The sequence below is a fragment of the Trichosurus vulpecula genome, chromosome 1 (genome assembly GCF_011100635.1).
Source record: "Trichosurus vulpecula isolate mTriVul1 chromosome 1, mTriVul1.pri, whole genome shotgun sequence".
NCBI lineage: Eukaryota > Metazoa > Chordata > Mammalia > Diprotodontia > Phalangeridae > Trichosurus > Trichosurus vulpecula.
Genome location: NC_050573.1, coordinates 243,116,799 through 243,133,574, shown reverse-complemented (window position 1 = coordinate 243,133,574; position 16,776 = coordinate 243,116,799). Strand labels below are relative to the sequence as shown.

Below are 16,776 nucleotides of genomic sequence, written 5' to 3'. Positions count from 1 at the left end.
CCCCCAATGGCTAGTGCCATCCATCCCTCTGAGATTTATGCTGTATATAAACTATACATTTATATTTATACTCTCCTGTTCACATTGTATATCTCTTTGATGTGCCTGGTTGTTTGCACATTGTCCCTCCCACTAGAATGTGAACTCCTGGATGGCAGGGACTTTGGTTTTGCCTTTCTCTGCACCCCTGGCTCTCAGCACAATACCTGGTACCCAATAAGCACTTAATGAATGCTTGCTGACTATTTCAGTTATACCTTCTTCCTCCCCTTCTCATGCTTCCCTAAAGAGGGGACAGAAATTACAGGTCACTGGCCACACATGAGGACAGTTATTTTACTACCATTTATCACATATAGATATATATGATATTATCATTGAGTATATATCTATATACATTTCTCTCTGGCTCTACATACATGGAGGGAAATGAGGAGAAAGACAGAGAGACAGGAACAGAAAGTCATTGCAATGGGGTTCTGATATATGCCCAGCCCCCATCAGCTGGGCTAAGGTAGCCTCTCTACATGGAGGATGCTAGGGGGTTTGCCTTCAGGAGGGCTGTGACAATGTGTCAAAGGGAGTGCCCTAAAGAAACGGGAGACATTCTGCAACTGGTCTGAGTTGGCTTGTTGTTCAGTTCTTTTAGTTGTGTCTGACTCTTTGTAACCTGGGGTTTTCTTGGCAAAGATACTGGAGTGGCTTGCCATTTCCTTCTCCACCTCATTTTATAGATGAGGAAACTGAGGCAAACAGGGTTGAATGACTTGCCCAGAGTCAAATAGCTAGAAATATCTAAGGCTGGATTTGAATTCATGTATTCTTCACTCCAGGCCCAACACTTTATCCACTGTACCACCTAGCTGCCTCTCTGGGGTTAGCTACAGCAGCATTTAAAAGACTGTAGTTGGCTTCTTGTCTTCTTTGTTCACTGTGTCCAGTAAGAGACTATAAAGTAAGGGGAAAGTCCTTAAGGACTTCTCCTCCTTTGATGCCATGTGGCCCCTGAGAAACAGACCTTGGACTTGGCTTTTTCATTTATTCTTTCCCCTTCTAAGTGAAGGGGGGGGGGGTTTCTGACCTCAGCTGGGAGAGTGAACAACAGGAATCTGGGAGTTGGAATCCAGGCCTGGGTTTCTAGCCAGTGCCATATCCAACTCTAATATACCAAGGAGCAAGGGGCAACCTTTGGGAACTCAGCCTAATAACAGTTGAAACAAAGTGGATTTATCTGGCAGTGCTGCTACCTTTCTATGAGAGTCTGGCAAGACCAAGGCTATGTAGGAATTGAGCTAAGGTCTGTATCTTACACATTTTTTCTTGCTGCATCTTTTAAGTAAATATGTCTTTGAAAAAGTTAATCGGATGTTAAGTGGAACTTGTGTGCTAGTCACTGGCCCCTAACAAGTAGGGGTTCCAGTTATTGCAGCAGTAAAGAAATTAACTCCTACCCCTTAAAGTTATTCCCTGGAGCCATGAGGGAACAGCTGCAATTGGCCTGGCCCCAAGGCACTGGGGCCAAAGCATGCTACACGTATGTAGAGCTAGAAATGGACCTTAGCAATATGAGGATTCCAGGATCAAAAAGACAAGGCTGGAAAGGACCTTACAGGTCATCATCTAGTCCAGTAGCGTCAAACTCAAATAAAAAGGGATCCCTGTTGGTGCATATTGTCTTAGAAAACCACAAATTAACATTATCTATGTTGTACTGTGCAGGCAGCTGGGTGGTGCAGTGAATAGAGAGCAGGGTCTGCAGTCAGGAATCCTCATCTCCCTGATTTCAAATCCAGCCTCAGGTACTTACTAGCTGCATGAGCTGGGCAAGTCATTTCACTCTGCCTCAATTTCCTGATCTGTAACATGAGCTGGAGAAGGAAATGGCAAACCACTCCCGTATCTTTGCCAAGAAAACCCCAAATGGGGTCACGAAGAGAAGGACATGACAGAAATGACTCAGCATGATGTATCTTAGAGGGTTGCTTGGGGCACTAAGAGGTGTGGACAAAAAAAATGCTGAAAAGGCATATGTAAATGCAAAAAGGAATGAACAACAAATGTTATACTGTATTTTTACCAGTTATGGTAAACATTTCTCAACTATATTTTAATCTGGTTTGGGCCTTGCTCGGGTATTTCACCGCTCCTTGCCTGCTATGTATCTGACACCTCTGATCTAGTCCACTCCCTGAGGAAACTGAGACTAAATGATACGCCCAAGATCACAAAATTAATAAGCAGCAGATCTAAGACTCAAACTGAGGTCCTGGGACGCCAAATCCAGCAATCTTTCACATATACCACACTGCCTCCTTCTGTCTTTTTCAATTTATAGTTGCCCAAACAGAGACTAAGAACATTTAGGATCCTAAGTTACTTTCCTGGCAGGGCCAGAGATAAAATCCAGGCCTCTTTATACTATGTTTTATTATTTCCCAGCTGGCTGGCTATTAGCATTAAAAGAGACAGAAATAATGTTTGAAAAAACATTGAAAAAACTATAGCGTTCACCAAATGCTTTGGTGATTTGAATTGTCAAACTGTTATCGAGTAAATCAAGCTAAGCCAAGCGTTTTTAGGAACAGACTAGAACTCTTATCCTAGGGACACTTTATGCCATGATGGCTCTCGTGCACAGTTATAACAAATGGGATTATAATATATCGCTACATATTACAAGATAAACTCATCACTTTTAATCTCATTGCCACACAGCTAACTCAAGCCCTCACTGACACCACCTCCCCTGCCTCCTCTCTCCTTTGACTGAAGGGTCGAGTACCAAGCTCCTCCCAATGCCTTCCTTTATAGAGGGCAGAAATTGGACTTCCAGCTCACTCCATTCTGCATCTTCCCTGACTTCAACTCCACAGAACAAGTTTTTCCAAGGCAGGAATTGCCTTTGTTTTTCTTCTTTGTATCCCAGCTCTTAGCATACAGCTTGGCACACGGTAGGCACTTGAGTATTTATTGAATTGAATTCTATATTATATAATGTGTAATAATATAAGTATATTACATCTATAATTATATAACATACAAATATATATATTTGATAAAGGGTTGCTCCACAGTTTAGGTACTGATATATAGATATATATGTATGTGTGTATGTGTATGTATATACACACATATATACATTTATATACGAATATATAATTATATAACATAATATAAAACAAAATATAACATTATATAACATAACATGACATATGATGATATGATAAATATATTATAATTACATATAATAAAAGATAAACACTATTTAAACCTTTACTACTTGGTCAAAGTTCCAGAATTCTTAAAATAATTTTCTAAAACTTTTATGACATTCAAAGAAAAATTGAAAGTTTTTGTGATGTAGTACTTAGAATATTGGATCTGGAGACAAGAAGACTGGCTTTAAATCTGGACTTGGATATTTGCTAGTTATATATCCTTGGGCAAACTACTTAACCTATCTAGGACTTAGCTTCCTCAGTTTGTAAGAGGAAGGAGTTGGACTCAGTGACCTCTAAGGCTATTCCCCAGCTCTCTGACCTATGACCCTCTGATGAAGTATCTAGTGCTGTGTTTATGACAATTCAGAATCTACCGCTGACGTGTGTCTGTTCATGACAGACGAGGCAGCTCTAGGGAGGAGTTTCATCAGTTCCTTACCACTCCTAATCTCTTCTCTTTTGTCTCTTCCAGTTCCAGCTAATCAGTTTAGCTCCCCTCTTCCCCAACACACACACACACACACACACACACACACACACACACACACAGAGTTGGTTGGATCTCTAGATCCAAGCTCAGGGCAAGCTTGCTAGGGCCATAGTAGCCTCCACAGGCCTACCTCTATATAAAAAATGACTCTGGAGTTTACACTGTGAGCCAACGGAATGTGGTAAGTTGGGTGACCACAGTTTCTACATGCCCCGTCCACTTAGGGTTAATTGTCATAGGCCAGTTCTAGCAATTGGAGGGAGACTAGATGGTCAAGATCCCCAAACACATAGGGTGATGTTTCCGGAAGAATACTGATGAAATCAGAATGTACAGGGTATCTGGTCCCTGTTCCCAGGATCTTAACTTGCATATTTTCACAGATGCTATCCGTTCCCATGAAGCTTGAACAGGTTGCCACCCTTGGCAAACAAACACTTAGAATGAACACCTACTTAATGGAGATGGATCAGGAAGCTCCTTGGGCCTTCCTCCTCCGTACACCTCCCCTCCTCTCCCAGACCCTCTGGCAACAAGCACCAGTTTCTTTTTACCTTCTGGTAAAACCAGATGGCTGTGAGGCCAGCAGGAGCAGAAGACATGGAGGTAGCAATCCGTTTAACAGCTGCTGCTGGAAACACCCAGACACACTCAGAAACCTCAGAAAGCTGGGGCTGCTGTGTTCTCAGGCTTCCTGGGCTATCTCCCCGGACGCTTCCTGGAGATTCTCACTTCTGTTCTGATCAAATCAGTACCCAAACTGTGGGGCAGCCCTTTATCAAAGAACTATTGGTGAAATGTTCCCTTCTTGCAGCAGCTCTGAGTAAAGCATAGGAAAAAAAAATGTATCCAAGAGAATACAAGAAGGGAAAAGTACGAAAGAAGAGCTTTTGCTTCTGGGTGACCAGGGAGAGACCACTATTTCCTCTTGCTAATATCTAAATCTATAAGCTACAGGCCCAGCTTTCAAATAAGTATACTGTTTGTTTGTTTAAAAAAATTCAAAGGACATCTCTGGGGATTTGGAGAAATGCTTCAAGGGAATTTTGGTGTTAGCAACCATCACCAAGGAAACTGGAATTCTGGTTAGCCCAGGTTGTGGCAGGTTAAGCGATGGATGAGCAAACCTTAAAGCTACTGGCTTTAAAGTGGAAGCTTCTCTCTTAAAAATAAACACTGCAAGCAATCTACAATTAAATTAGGAATGAATTAAATTAAAACTAATTTAATGACAGATCAGCTATTCCTTGTTAGCACTGATTATACGATGCACTTAATTATACAAAAGGTTCTTAATAGCTCCCTTAGAGTCATTAGAGAAACGCACTAAGTTAAAAAAAAATACATGGTTTGGCCAATATTCTCCCACCCCCACAGTTCCCAAAGCAGCTTGGGGCCTGAAGTGTTTGAGTTATTAGTGCATACCATTTCCTGAAGGAGTGCTGGAGGGAAAAAAGGACATTTTGGCAAAGGATAAGTTTCTTATCCTTTCTAATGTTCTAATGTTTTTCTGCCATTTTTGGTTTTGCCTCATATTTTGAAATGGAAAAGTAAAAATGCATAGTGGATATTAAACACTCCTTGAAGCCAAGGAAGACCAGCTGTGTGACACTGGCAAGTATCTGAACATCTCTGTTCTCTAGGCAACTCTAAGACTAAGTTGCAGAGAAGCTGCCACCCTGCATTGGTAGACAGTTTCCTCACCTGGGAGTTCCCTATACCAGTGATATTGCAAGATCAGTCCTTGTATCTAACTGAAAATAGATGTAAAATTTAAAATGTATTATACATATTATATGAGATGTATATGAGATAAATATCATCATATTATCTTATAAACATTAGATATTATATTCAATATTATAAAATATATAAAATATTGTATGTAATAGATTTATAAAATATAGTATGTATTGTCATAGAATATAAAAATATTTTAATGCTATGTCACATAACATAAAATTCTATTTAATATACATCACACGATATGAAATACTACATATTTGTGATGTGTATATCATATAGTATAAAATGATATTTTACAAATAGATTATAAAATTATACATTTAACCAATACTGTACACCATACAGTGTTATGAAATATTATATATTAAATAATATAGTCAATATTAAAATAGACAACACATGTTTTATTTACCATCCCTATCTGTGACAGTAAATCCTTCGTTTTTATTCCACCTAACTGCACTCTCGCAGGCCTCGTAAAATAGAGGGGACAGGTCTGAATGCATACAAAGAGGATGCTGTAAAAGATCACTGGGTAGAAAAACTAGAGACACACGGCAATCTCCTTATTTTGTCTCTGCCCTCTCTAGTTGGAGTTTCCCCAGGAATTGAAGAGTAATTATCAAGTTCCACAGGATTTAAGGCAAAATTACCTCTAAGTCAGATTAGTCATAAACACACACACACACATCTCACACCTAGATACCAGCCAGAGAAGCTGAACATGAATAGCAGTCTCGAGAAAAGTGTCACATACAAAGCCAGGTCACTCAAGGATTGATTGCAAGAAGCTGTGAAATAGGTGCCAATATGCAGCTCTATGTAGGACTGGCTGCATGGTTAGGGCTGAGAACAAAAGGGGCACGCAAACCTGGCATGGAACATGTCCACCACACACGCATGGTCAACCCCCACACTCCTCTTTAACTCTGTCTACACTTGTGGATTTGGCGGAAGACTCTCCTTAAAAATCAAGGTTCTTTGAGAGGAAACTTTAGGGTCAGGGAGGTGGGACGTAGTTTGTCCTGGCCTGTACTGAGTTTTGTTGTAGTCATGGTTTCTGTCAGTTTCATCTTATTATTCATGCTGTTGTGTCCCCTGAAACTGTGACTTCATTTGGTTCATTTGTAGAGAGGCAGATTTACAGAATTTGCAGAATCTTACAGAAACTGGGTTCAAAGTTGAATCCTGTCACTTATCACTTGTGTGATCAAGCATATCGCTTCGTTTCTCTGGGCCTGCTTCCTCCTCAGTCAAATGGGAACGGGAAGGCAGATTTTGATGGTCTTGAAGGTCCCTTCCCATTCAGTTCTCCTAAGTGCTCTCAAATTGGGCAAAACAGGCCAAGCTCAGAATGCAGCCTCAGTCTATATGCCAACTGACTCATTTGGACTGATGCTGGTTCCCTAGTTTGATTCTGAATGTAGCTTTTTGTGCAAGCTCTGTAACTGTACTGGCAAAGCAGAGAAAAAGCCCCCCATTCCTGCGCTGAATGAGTCATGATAGAGGAATAACTGTAGCAAAGCCAAATATTATCATGCATCTTCAACGCCATTCTAAAACCACCAAGTTCACCTTCAGATGGTCTCAAAGGATACAAGAAAACCACCTTGAGGATTTATGAAGTATTTAGACTTCCTAAGTGGAAGCTGAATCTTCTGGCAATTAGGCTCCATTAGAATCAATGCAGGGCACACGATTTTATGAACAAAGTGATCTTTTCAGTCCGCTATGCTTGTTTGCTTGGCTGAATCGGTTTCTCAAGCAGCCTTCTAACTTTGGAGGATAGCTCCAAACTGGCATGGCAGAAAGAGATCCGGCTGGCCAGGAGTCAGGGCTAGTCAGTAACTGGCTAAGTGACCCTGGGCAAGCCACCTCTCTCCTCTCCTCTGCCCTCACCTCCTCTCCCCTCCTCTCCCTTCCCCTCCCATCCTCTCTCCCCTTTCCTCTTACCTCCTTCCCTCCCCTCTTCTCTCCCCTCACTTTTTCTTCTCTCCCTTCCCCTCCCATTCTCTCCTCCCCTGCACTCCTCTTCTTTTTCCTCCTCTTCCTTCCCCTTTTTTCTCCTCTTCCTCTCTTCTTCTCTCCCTTCCCCTCCCATCCTCTCCTTTTCTTTCTCCCCTTCTTCCTTTCCCTTTTTTCTCCTCTTCCTCTCTTCTCTCCCTTCCCCTCCCATCCTCTCTTCTCCTCTCCCCCTTTCCCCGTCCTCCTCTCCCCTTCCTTCCTCTTCTCTTTTCTCTTCTCCTCCTCTCCCCTCCTCTTCTTTTTCCTCCTCTTCTCTTTCTTCCCTGCCTTCCTCTCCTCTCCCTTCCCTTCTCATCCTCTCCTCCTCTGACTTCCTCTTCTTTCTCCTCCCCTCCTCTTCCCTTCCTCAACTTTTCTCTCCCCTCCTTCTCCCCTCTTCTCTCCCCTTCCTTCCTCTTCTCTTCTCTCCTTTCCCCTCCTCTCCTCCCCTGCCCTCCTCTTCTCTTTTCTCCTCCTCTCCTTTCTTCCCTCCTTCCCCTCTTCTTTCCCCTTCCTTCCTCTTCTCTTCTCTCCTTCCCTGCCCTCCTCTTCTTTTTTCTCCTCCTCTCCTCTTCCCTACTTCCTCTCCTCTTCTTCCCTTCCCCTCCCATCCTCTCCTCTCCTGCCCTCCCTCACTCTTCTTTCTCTTTCTTTTCTCTTTCTCCCCCTCCCCTCCCAGAGACACTTCCTGGAAAATAGCTGCACGTCTACGAACCTCATAGGGAGCACTCCACAATACCACTCTGAAAGTGGTCTAAGTATTTGTCTCTCTGTTCACATTGATGGCTAGCAGACTGGGGGAAGGTACAGGGAGAAAGAATACTAGACCTGGAGCCAGGAAGACCTGAGTTCAAATCTAGCCTCAAACACAAATGAGTCCAAAAAGTCAGTAACTTGCCTCAGTTTCCTCAACTCTAAAATTGGGATAAAAATAGCACCTACTTCCTAGGATTACAGTGAAGACAAAATGAGATATTTTTAAGTGTTTTGCAGACCTTAAAACACTATATAAATGCTTGTTGTTACTACTACTACTACCACCACTACCACCACCACTACCACTACAACTACTACTACAACTACTATTCTTATTATTGTACCTCTATGGTCCAAATTAGTACCCCCTGATCCTGAAGTGAGGAAACCAGAATTCCTCTTGGATACTTATTCTTACTGAGGGTTCCTGGGACTAGTCACTGAGTGACATTTTGATTATCTTAGTAGGAGCTGCAGCTGCTGCCCTGATGACTGCTCAAAATGAGGCCCAGGACGGCTAGCTGGCTGTACAGAGGCTGAGAGGGCAGGACGCTGGAGAATCCTATGCTTAAAGAAACCACAAACTGAACAAGAAGAACAAACTGCAGGTGTCTCAAAAATAATTAGGATTTAATGATTTTCCAGTTTTAATAGGCTCTGGAGTTGGTAGGCTAAGCTTTTTCATAGTTTCCTAACTTGCACTGATATTTTTTCAGTAAATTTTTAAAAGCAAGAAATCATATTTCACCTTCTATTCAGCACCACAAAGTTTTCATGCAAGTTAGCAATGTATGGAGCAAAGATAAATTACCTCCGTAATGGGGCATTCTCTTCGATATCCTCCAAGGTCTCCAAGGAAGATCTCTGGGAGATCAGACGACGTCTGTACAGAGAAAAATGATTTAATGTTAAAATTTCTACTAAAAACGGGTCTGATAGGAGTTATTTTAAAAATACTTTGCATTAGACCGATGATCCGGAGGTTCTGATACTGGACCTGATATCTTGTTTTATCGTATCTTGAGTATTTTATGGAATGACATGATATCTTCTTTGCCCCTAAGATATTTATTTTTATGGTGGAGTGGTGGATAACACGTTGGGCCTGGAATCAGGAAGACTCATTTTCCTGACTTCAAATCCAGCCTCAGACCCTTACTAGCTTGTGACCCTGGGCAAGTCACTTAACCTTATTTGCCTCAGCTTCCTCATCCGCAAAATGGCCTGGAGAAGGAAATGGCAAAGTACTCCAGTATCTTTGCCAAGAAAACCCCAAATGGGGTTACGAAGAGTCAGACATGACTGAACGACATTTTTTATGATAACCGGGCAAGTCACTGAGACTCTTTGTCTCAATTGTACCAATTGCAGAAAAATAGAGACAAGAAACTTTCTGTAAGCAGGACAAGACCCATGGGAATTCTACTTAAAATTCCGATGATTTGTGTTGTAATCAATGCATCTTCATCTTTATTCTAATCTCCTTCATTAGTCTGGAGAAAGAAGAAAAAAATTGAAACCTATTCATAATCCATTCATCTTGCACATGAGTCCTGGTTCTTTGTTGAGCACATAGGGAGTATAATTAAGAGCTGTTCCTTTTAGGTTTGATAAAAACTGGGGGTAGGCAGTGACTCAGTCATCATTTCCCTCGCTGCTGCTGCTTCTTTTTTTGGAAGCAATCAGGGTGAAGTGACTTGCCCAGGGTCACACAGTTATTATGTGTCAAATGTCTGAGGTTGCATTTGAACTCGGGTCCTCCTGACTCCAGGACTCACAGGGCTCTATCCACTGGACCACCTAGCTGCCCCAATTCCCTTGCTTCTTGAATTTGAGTCCCTGTGACTGGGGAGTTATCAATAGGTGGTTCTAAAGCAAAAAGCTACAACTCTTTTGGGTCATCAGAACACAGGTCAAATCCACTCTCGGGGGCAGCTAGGTGGCGCAGTAAGTAGAGCACCGGCCCTAGAGTCAGGAGCACCTAGGTTCAAATCTGGCCTCAGACACTTGACACATGTACTAGCTGTGTGACCTTGGGCAAGTCACTTAACCCCAACAGCCCTGCCAAAAACAAACAAAAATCCCCTCTCACATGGTCCAGTTTCCTTGTTATATTAGAATCAATTGACAATATCTAGCAGTTTTCATGTGAAATAACATTGCTGATCACATGTCATAGTTTGACTAACAGAAAGTTGAAGGATTTTTTTAGTTGAAAAAGGTTATAACAAGTTTTGGTCTATCCAGGTAGAGATTAATATTTACCAACAAATATATATATATATATATATATATACACACACACACACACACACACACACACAACACATATATACACAAGAAATTTTATTCCATTACCAAATATTTACCAAACAATCTCCAAAGGGCATCTGTCTTTTAAGGGCTCTTCTAGCTCTTACTTTATGATCCTAGGATCATAGGTCATGTCAAAGGACCTACTTTCAATTAACCCACAGTATCAGCATGTTGTAATGCAGGGCTGTCCAACCTTAGGTTTTTATTGAAACAATAGACAATATAGTTTGATTTGCCATTTTTGAGAGCTCTGCCATAGCTTGGCTTCATTTACTAAAGCATTTATGTAAATTTCTATGCTTGTAGGTGGGCGCACTGAGGCCTGTGGGCCGCATTTTGGACAGCCCTGTTGTAGTGGAAAGAGCAACCACATTTGGAATCAGAGGACCTGGGTTTCAATCTTAGTCCTGACCCACTATCTGTATGACCCTGGGAAGGCAACTGTTTCCTCATATGGAAAATGTAGGACTCAGATTAGATGACGGTTACGTCTTCTTGCGTCAAATCTGTGATCTTATGATCTTCAAGTTTAAAATGAGGGAGTTGGTGAACACGATCTCTAAGGTATTAATTAAGATATTTCCAATTAAGTGCCCTGAAAGACTTAAAGTCCCAAAGTGTTCTAGACTCCCAGTGGCAAAACTTAAGAACTTTAAGCAAAACTCTGGTGAAACCCTTGAAAAAATTTTTAAAAAATTATTTTGAAATATCTAGTACTAATATTGCCAAATAACACATTTTGTTTTATGTTTTCTATTTCATCTTTTCTAATTACACATAAAAGCAATTTTTAACATTGTTATTTTAATTTTTAAGTTTCAAATTCTCTTCCTTCTTCCCTCCCCTCTCCCTCCTTGAGAAAGCAATTTGATATAGATTATACATGTGCAATCATGAAAAACATATTTCCATATTGGCCATGTTGCAAAAGGAAAAAGAGACCAACCCCACCCCCAAGAATAATAAAGAAAGTTTTAAAAAGTACGCTTTGATCTGCATTCAGATTCTTATCAGTTCTTTCTCTGGAGGCAGATAGTATTTTTCATTATGAGCCCTTTGGAATTGTCTTGGATCACTGTATTCCTAAGAATAGCTAAGTCATTCACACTGATCACTGTACAATATTGCTGTTACTGTGTACAATATTCTCCTGGCTCTGCTTATTTCACTTTGCATCAGTTCATGTAAGTCTTCCCAGGTTTTGGATAATTTTTTTTTGCAGGTTGGGGGGCGCAGAGAAGGCTGCGCAATTGGGGTTAAGTGACTTGCCCAAGGTCACACAGCTAGTAAATGTGTCAAATGTCTGAGGCTGCATTTGAACTCAGGTCCTCCTGACTCCAGGGCTGGTGCTCTACTCACTGTGCCACCTAGTTGCCCCCTGGATAATTTTTTTTTAAAAAGACAGAACTACTGAATACTATAACTCCTTTGACCTGTACAAAAAAAAAAAAGTTCTCTTATCTTTTTTGAATTCTGCCTTAAATATTCAAACTCACTGTGTAGCACATGCAAAAGGTGTTTTCTGAGGATGGTCTCAATAATTAGACTCTTCAGTGGGACCAGAGGAAGAGGAGAAATGGAGCTAGGTATACTCTAAGTCACTGTAGAATTGTGAGGAAAAAAACTCCAACGCTGCCTGTTCACTCAGGTGCCCGCTGGAGGACACCAACAACCAAAAACAATAGTTATCTACTAATCTAAGAAGATTCTTTTCTTTCTTAATTGTCTTCCTAGATTTCTTAAAAGGGTCCAAAAGCCCTGAATAGATATGAGCCACACAACATCTCTTACTTCAATGCCTTTGCGATGCCTGTACACTAGGGGACGCAGTGGAGAGAGTGCTGGGTCTGGAGTCAAGAAGCCCTAAGTCCAAATGTGGCCCCTGGGTCAGGGGCAGCTGGGTGACCTTCGGCAAGTTACTTAACTTCTATTTGCCTCAGTTTCTTCAACTACAAAATGGGATAATAATAACACCTACCTTTCAGGTTGCTGTGAGGCTCAAATGGGATATCTGTAAAGGACTTAGCACAGTGCCTGTAGTAGGAATTATATAAATGCTAACTATAATAATAATTATTATTGTTATTATTAAAGCTGCTCCAATGTCAGCATGCTCCTGTTTCCAAGTTTCCTTTCCAAATTTAATCTCCAAAATAAAAAGCATGAACAGCTGAAAAAAGGAGGAAGTGAGGGGAGTTACTCCTCTGACTCCCACTTTTTTCCCCCTTTACAAAACCTCTGGGGTTGTGCCCACAAAAATATCAGGACAAAGCAGGGACTGAAGGACAAAAAGTGACAGACAGCAGCATCGGGCACTGCTGTTTCTACTGATGTCCCAGGGGCTGATGCCTCAGTCAGGCCTGGACTGTGCAGCTCCTCTCACTCCTGAAACTGGAGCAGCTCCTGGGGCTCATCAGCAGCTTTGACTAAAATAGGCATTAGAGCCATGAGGATGGCAGCAGGTTCCCAGGCACCCACTGCCACAGGGCATGTATCCACTGCTCTTGGCTCTGCCTCCTCTCCTAAGATGTGAATGGAGGCATACCTGTGGTTGACAGTCAGAGCCCAAAACAAATAGCAAAGGGAAGAAGCTTGCTCTGTTCGCTTGTCTGCCTGCCACTAAAGAACCATAGAATCTCAGTGGTGGAAGGGGCCTTGGAGGTCATCTAGTCCAGATTACACTGGAATAAGATTCCTCTTTAGAACATCACTACGCTGCGCAACTAGGAGGCCTCCTGGGGGAGAGGGCAGTGGGGTGGAGTGGGTATGAAATTTGAGAAACACAGGACAGGGGAACTCAGATTCTTCCTGTGTGGGAATTACATAAAGCAAGTATGACCAACATATACATATGTATATTATAGATATATATACATACATGTGTATATGTATCTGTATATATTTATATTGGGCAGCTAGGGGGAGCAGTGGGTAGAATGCCAGCCTTGGAGTCAGGAGGACACGAGTTCAAATGTGACCTCAGACCCTTCCTAGCTGTGTGCCCTTGGGCAAGTCACTTAACCCTGTTTGCCTCAGTTTCCTTATCTGTGAAATAAGCTGGAGAAGGAAACAGCAAACCATTCCTGTATCCTTGCCAAGAAAATGCCAAACTGAGTCATGAAAAGTCAGACATGACTTAAAATGAGTGAACAACTCTCTCTCTCCACACACACACACACACACACATACATATACCTACATATCTACATACACATACACACAGTATAAATACATATAGATATATACATGTGTATATATGATTTCTGTTAGTATATACATGCACACACACGCATATATGTATATATGGGATACTGTCTCTGTGTGTATATAAACTGTAATTAAAACACAGAAATAAAACCATGGTTCCTGTAACATGATATCAGCTAATCAAGTTATGAAATGCAGCTGCTGACAAATAGCTAGTACCACCTCATGTTACCAGCCTTATCGCCCCCACCCTCCCCCATTCTATGTACTACTCCATACACCAGCTAGACCACCCAGGGCCCCCATACACGTCCCATGCTTTCCCATCTCTGTACTTCTGCTCGCCACTGTTCTGTGTACCTGAAATACCATCCTTCATAACTGTCAGCTGAAATCCTACTCATACTTCAGGACAGAATTTAACTGTCACCTCTGTCCTTCCCTGTTCCCCTCAGGGATAAATTTTGTTTTTCTTCTTTGGACTTTGCAAGCGCATTAATTCTATCTCTTATATATTTATATCTTATTTTGTGTTACAGTTACTTGGGGGTGGCTGTATTGCTGCATTCCCACCTCCCCCACTAGACTGGACACGTCCATTAAGGCAGGGACTAAATCTTGGTCATTTTTGTTATCTATACCAATACTCAGCTTGGTTCTTTGCACATACGCTTACCACCTAATAAATCGAACTGAAGGAAACTTAGGCCTTAAAACAGACATGGGAGGGGCAGCTAGGTGGTGCAGTAAGTAGAGCACCAGCCCTGGAGTCAGGAGGACCTGAGTTCAAATCCAACCTCAGACACTTGACACATGTACTAGCTGTGTGATCTTGGGCAAGTCACTTAACCCCAATTGCCCTGCCCCCCTCCCCCAAATAGACATGGGAAAAGAGAGAGGAAGGCCTGTCCCGAGGACATTCTCCTGACTTCTTAGGGAATTCAGTGCCTCATCCAGTTTTTCTCTTCACCCTAAGTCTTGCTCTTATTCCAGGAGAGCTCCTTCAATAACTATGGCCATGTTTTCTCAAACATTTTGGTCTTTCAGTTATTCAGCCTCTTCAATTCCCATGACAACTGCTTCACTCTATTCACCCCATACAAAGAGACAGTTACTGATGGTTATGTCCTTTCTTTTTACTTCTCCCTATTCCTTAATATTACTCAGAGGCAACTAGCCGGTGCAGTGGATGGAGTACTGGGTCCATAGTCGGGAAGGCCTGAGTTCAAATCTTACCTCGGACACGTAATGGCTGTATGACCCTGGGCAAGTTACTTAACTTCAGTGCCTCAGTTTCTTCATCTGTAATATGGGATAATCATAGCATTTACTTCCCAGGGTTGTGGTTAAGATCAAAGGAGATATTTCAAAAGCTTTTAGCACAGTACCTGGAACATGTTGTTGTTCAGTCGTATCCAACTCTGCGATCCCATGGATCGCTCTGCCAATCCTGTCCGTGGGTTTTTCTTGGCAAAGATACTGGAATGGTTTGCCATTTTCTTCTCCAGTAGATTAAGGCAAACAGAGGATAAGTGACTTTTCCAGGGTCATACAGCTAGTAAGTGTCTGAGCCCACATTTGAACTCAGGTCTCCTTGACTCGAGGCCCAGCGCTCTATCCACTGAGCCAACTAGCTGCCTCCTCCTGGCACACAGTATGCCCTTAATAAATGTTTATTCCTTTCCCTTCTTTCTCTTTTTCTACCTATTCTTCTACCTCACCATGAGCTCTCCCATCTTAGGCTGTTACCCATCTTCTGGCTTCACTTTCTCTCCTCCCAAATCTCGACTCTACAGGTAACAAGTTTGATGCTTCACTGTCTTCTACCCTTAGTCATCTTGCCAAACCCCATCTTAGACTACTCCCACCATGCACCTCTTCCACTCCTCCTTTCACGGTACTGAGCAAAGTCGGAGGAGTTGTGCGACCTAGCTGACTGAGTCCGTGACAAATTTCTCTTATCAAATTTCAACTGGACCCTTACTGTACCTTTATTCCTCCATAACTGCTTCTCTATCATATTCTAAAGTTGTTTCAAATCTGCACCCTCTCCTCAAATTTCCTATACTACTCCACCCCAAATGCTTCGCAGCAGACCTTACCTCATACTTGGTTAAGAAGAGAGTTCCCTTCCTGCAAGATCCCTCTTCTCCTCTTTTCTACATCTCAAAACCTTGATATCATCTACCACTTTCTCCTCCTTTACTCCAGCCTGATGAAAATATGGCCTCTTTGCCAAGGCCTATCCCCAACTTGATTCCATCCCCTTTGTTTAGTCTTGTAGACTGCCCCCACAACCAACATCCCATTCCCAATCTTTCTATCTAATTGGCTGCCTCTAAACACACCCAGATCTATCTCCTCCTTAAAAATCCCCTTTTTTGACCCTACCATTCCCTCAAGCTTTTACTTAATATCTCTCTCCCCTTTTACAGCCAAAATTTATAGAAGGTTAGCAACATCAGTTGCCTCCATATTCTCTCCACTCACTTTCCAATCCCTTGCAATCTACTTTCCAACCTCATTACTGAACTGAAACAGCTCTCTCCAAACTTACCAATTAGCTCTTAATTGCAAACATCAATGGCCTTTTAATCAGCCTTTATCTTTCTTGATGCATCTGATGATGTGAACCACCCCTCTCTTCCTGGATGATCTCTCCCCTCTGGGTTTTCATGACTCAGATTCCTCTTGGTTCTCCTCCTACTTGTCTGGCTACTGTTCAGTTTCCTTTGATGGATCATTACTCAAATCTCAGTCACTTACTGTGGGTGGAACACAAGGCTCTGTCCTGGGCCCTCTTCACTCATTGTCAAATCTCTGTCTCAACAGTTTTAAAAGTTCCTCTGCTTGGCATTTGAAGCCTTTTACCATTTGGCTCCAATTTAACTTTCCAGCTATATGACACACTACCCACCTTTATGCATTCTACAGACAAACCAAACTGGACCTCTTGGTGTTATGGAACATTTCACCTCTTACTTCCTTGCCTTTGCACAGGATGATTTCCATGCCTGGAATGTACTCTTTCCTCAC

At 42.0% G+C, this 16,776-nt stretch overlaps 1 protein-coding gene across 1 annotated transcript in view; it reads right to left on the bottom strand.

Moving 5' to 3' along the window:
* CABLES1 (Cdk5 and Abl enzyme substrate 1) overlaps positions 1-16,776 on the bottom strand; it is a 160,002-nt gene that overhangs the window by 89,394 nt on the left and 53,832 nt on the right. The window contains exon 2 of the mRNA XM_036743767.1: positions 9,029-9,100. Within this exon, the coding sequence (XP_036599662.1) occupies positions 9,029-9,100 (72 nt within the window). The remainder of the gene's footprint in view (positions 1-9,028; positions 9,101-16,776) is intronic.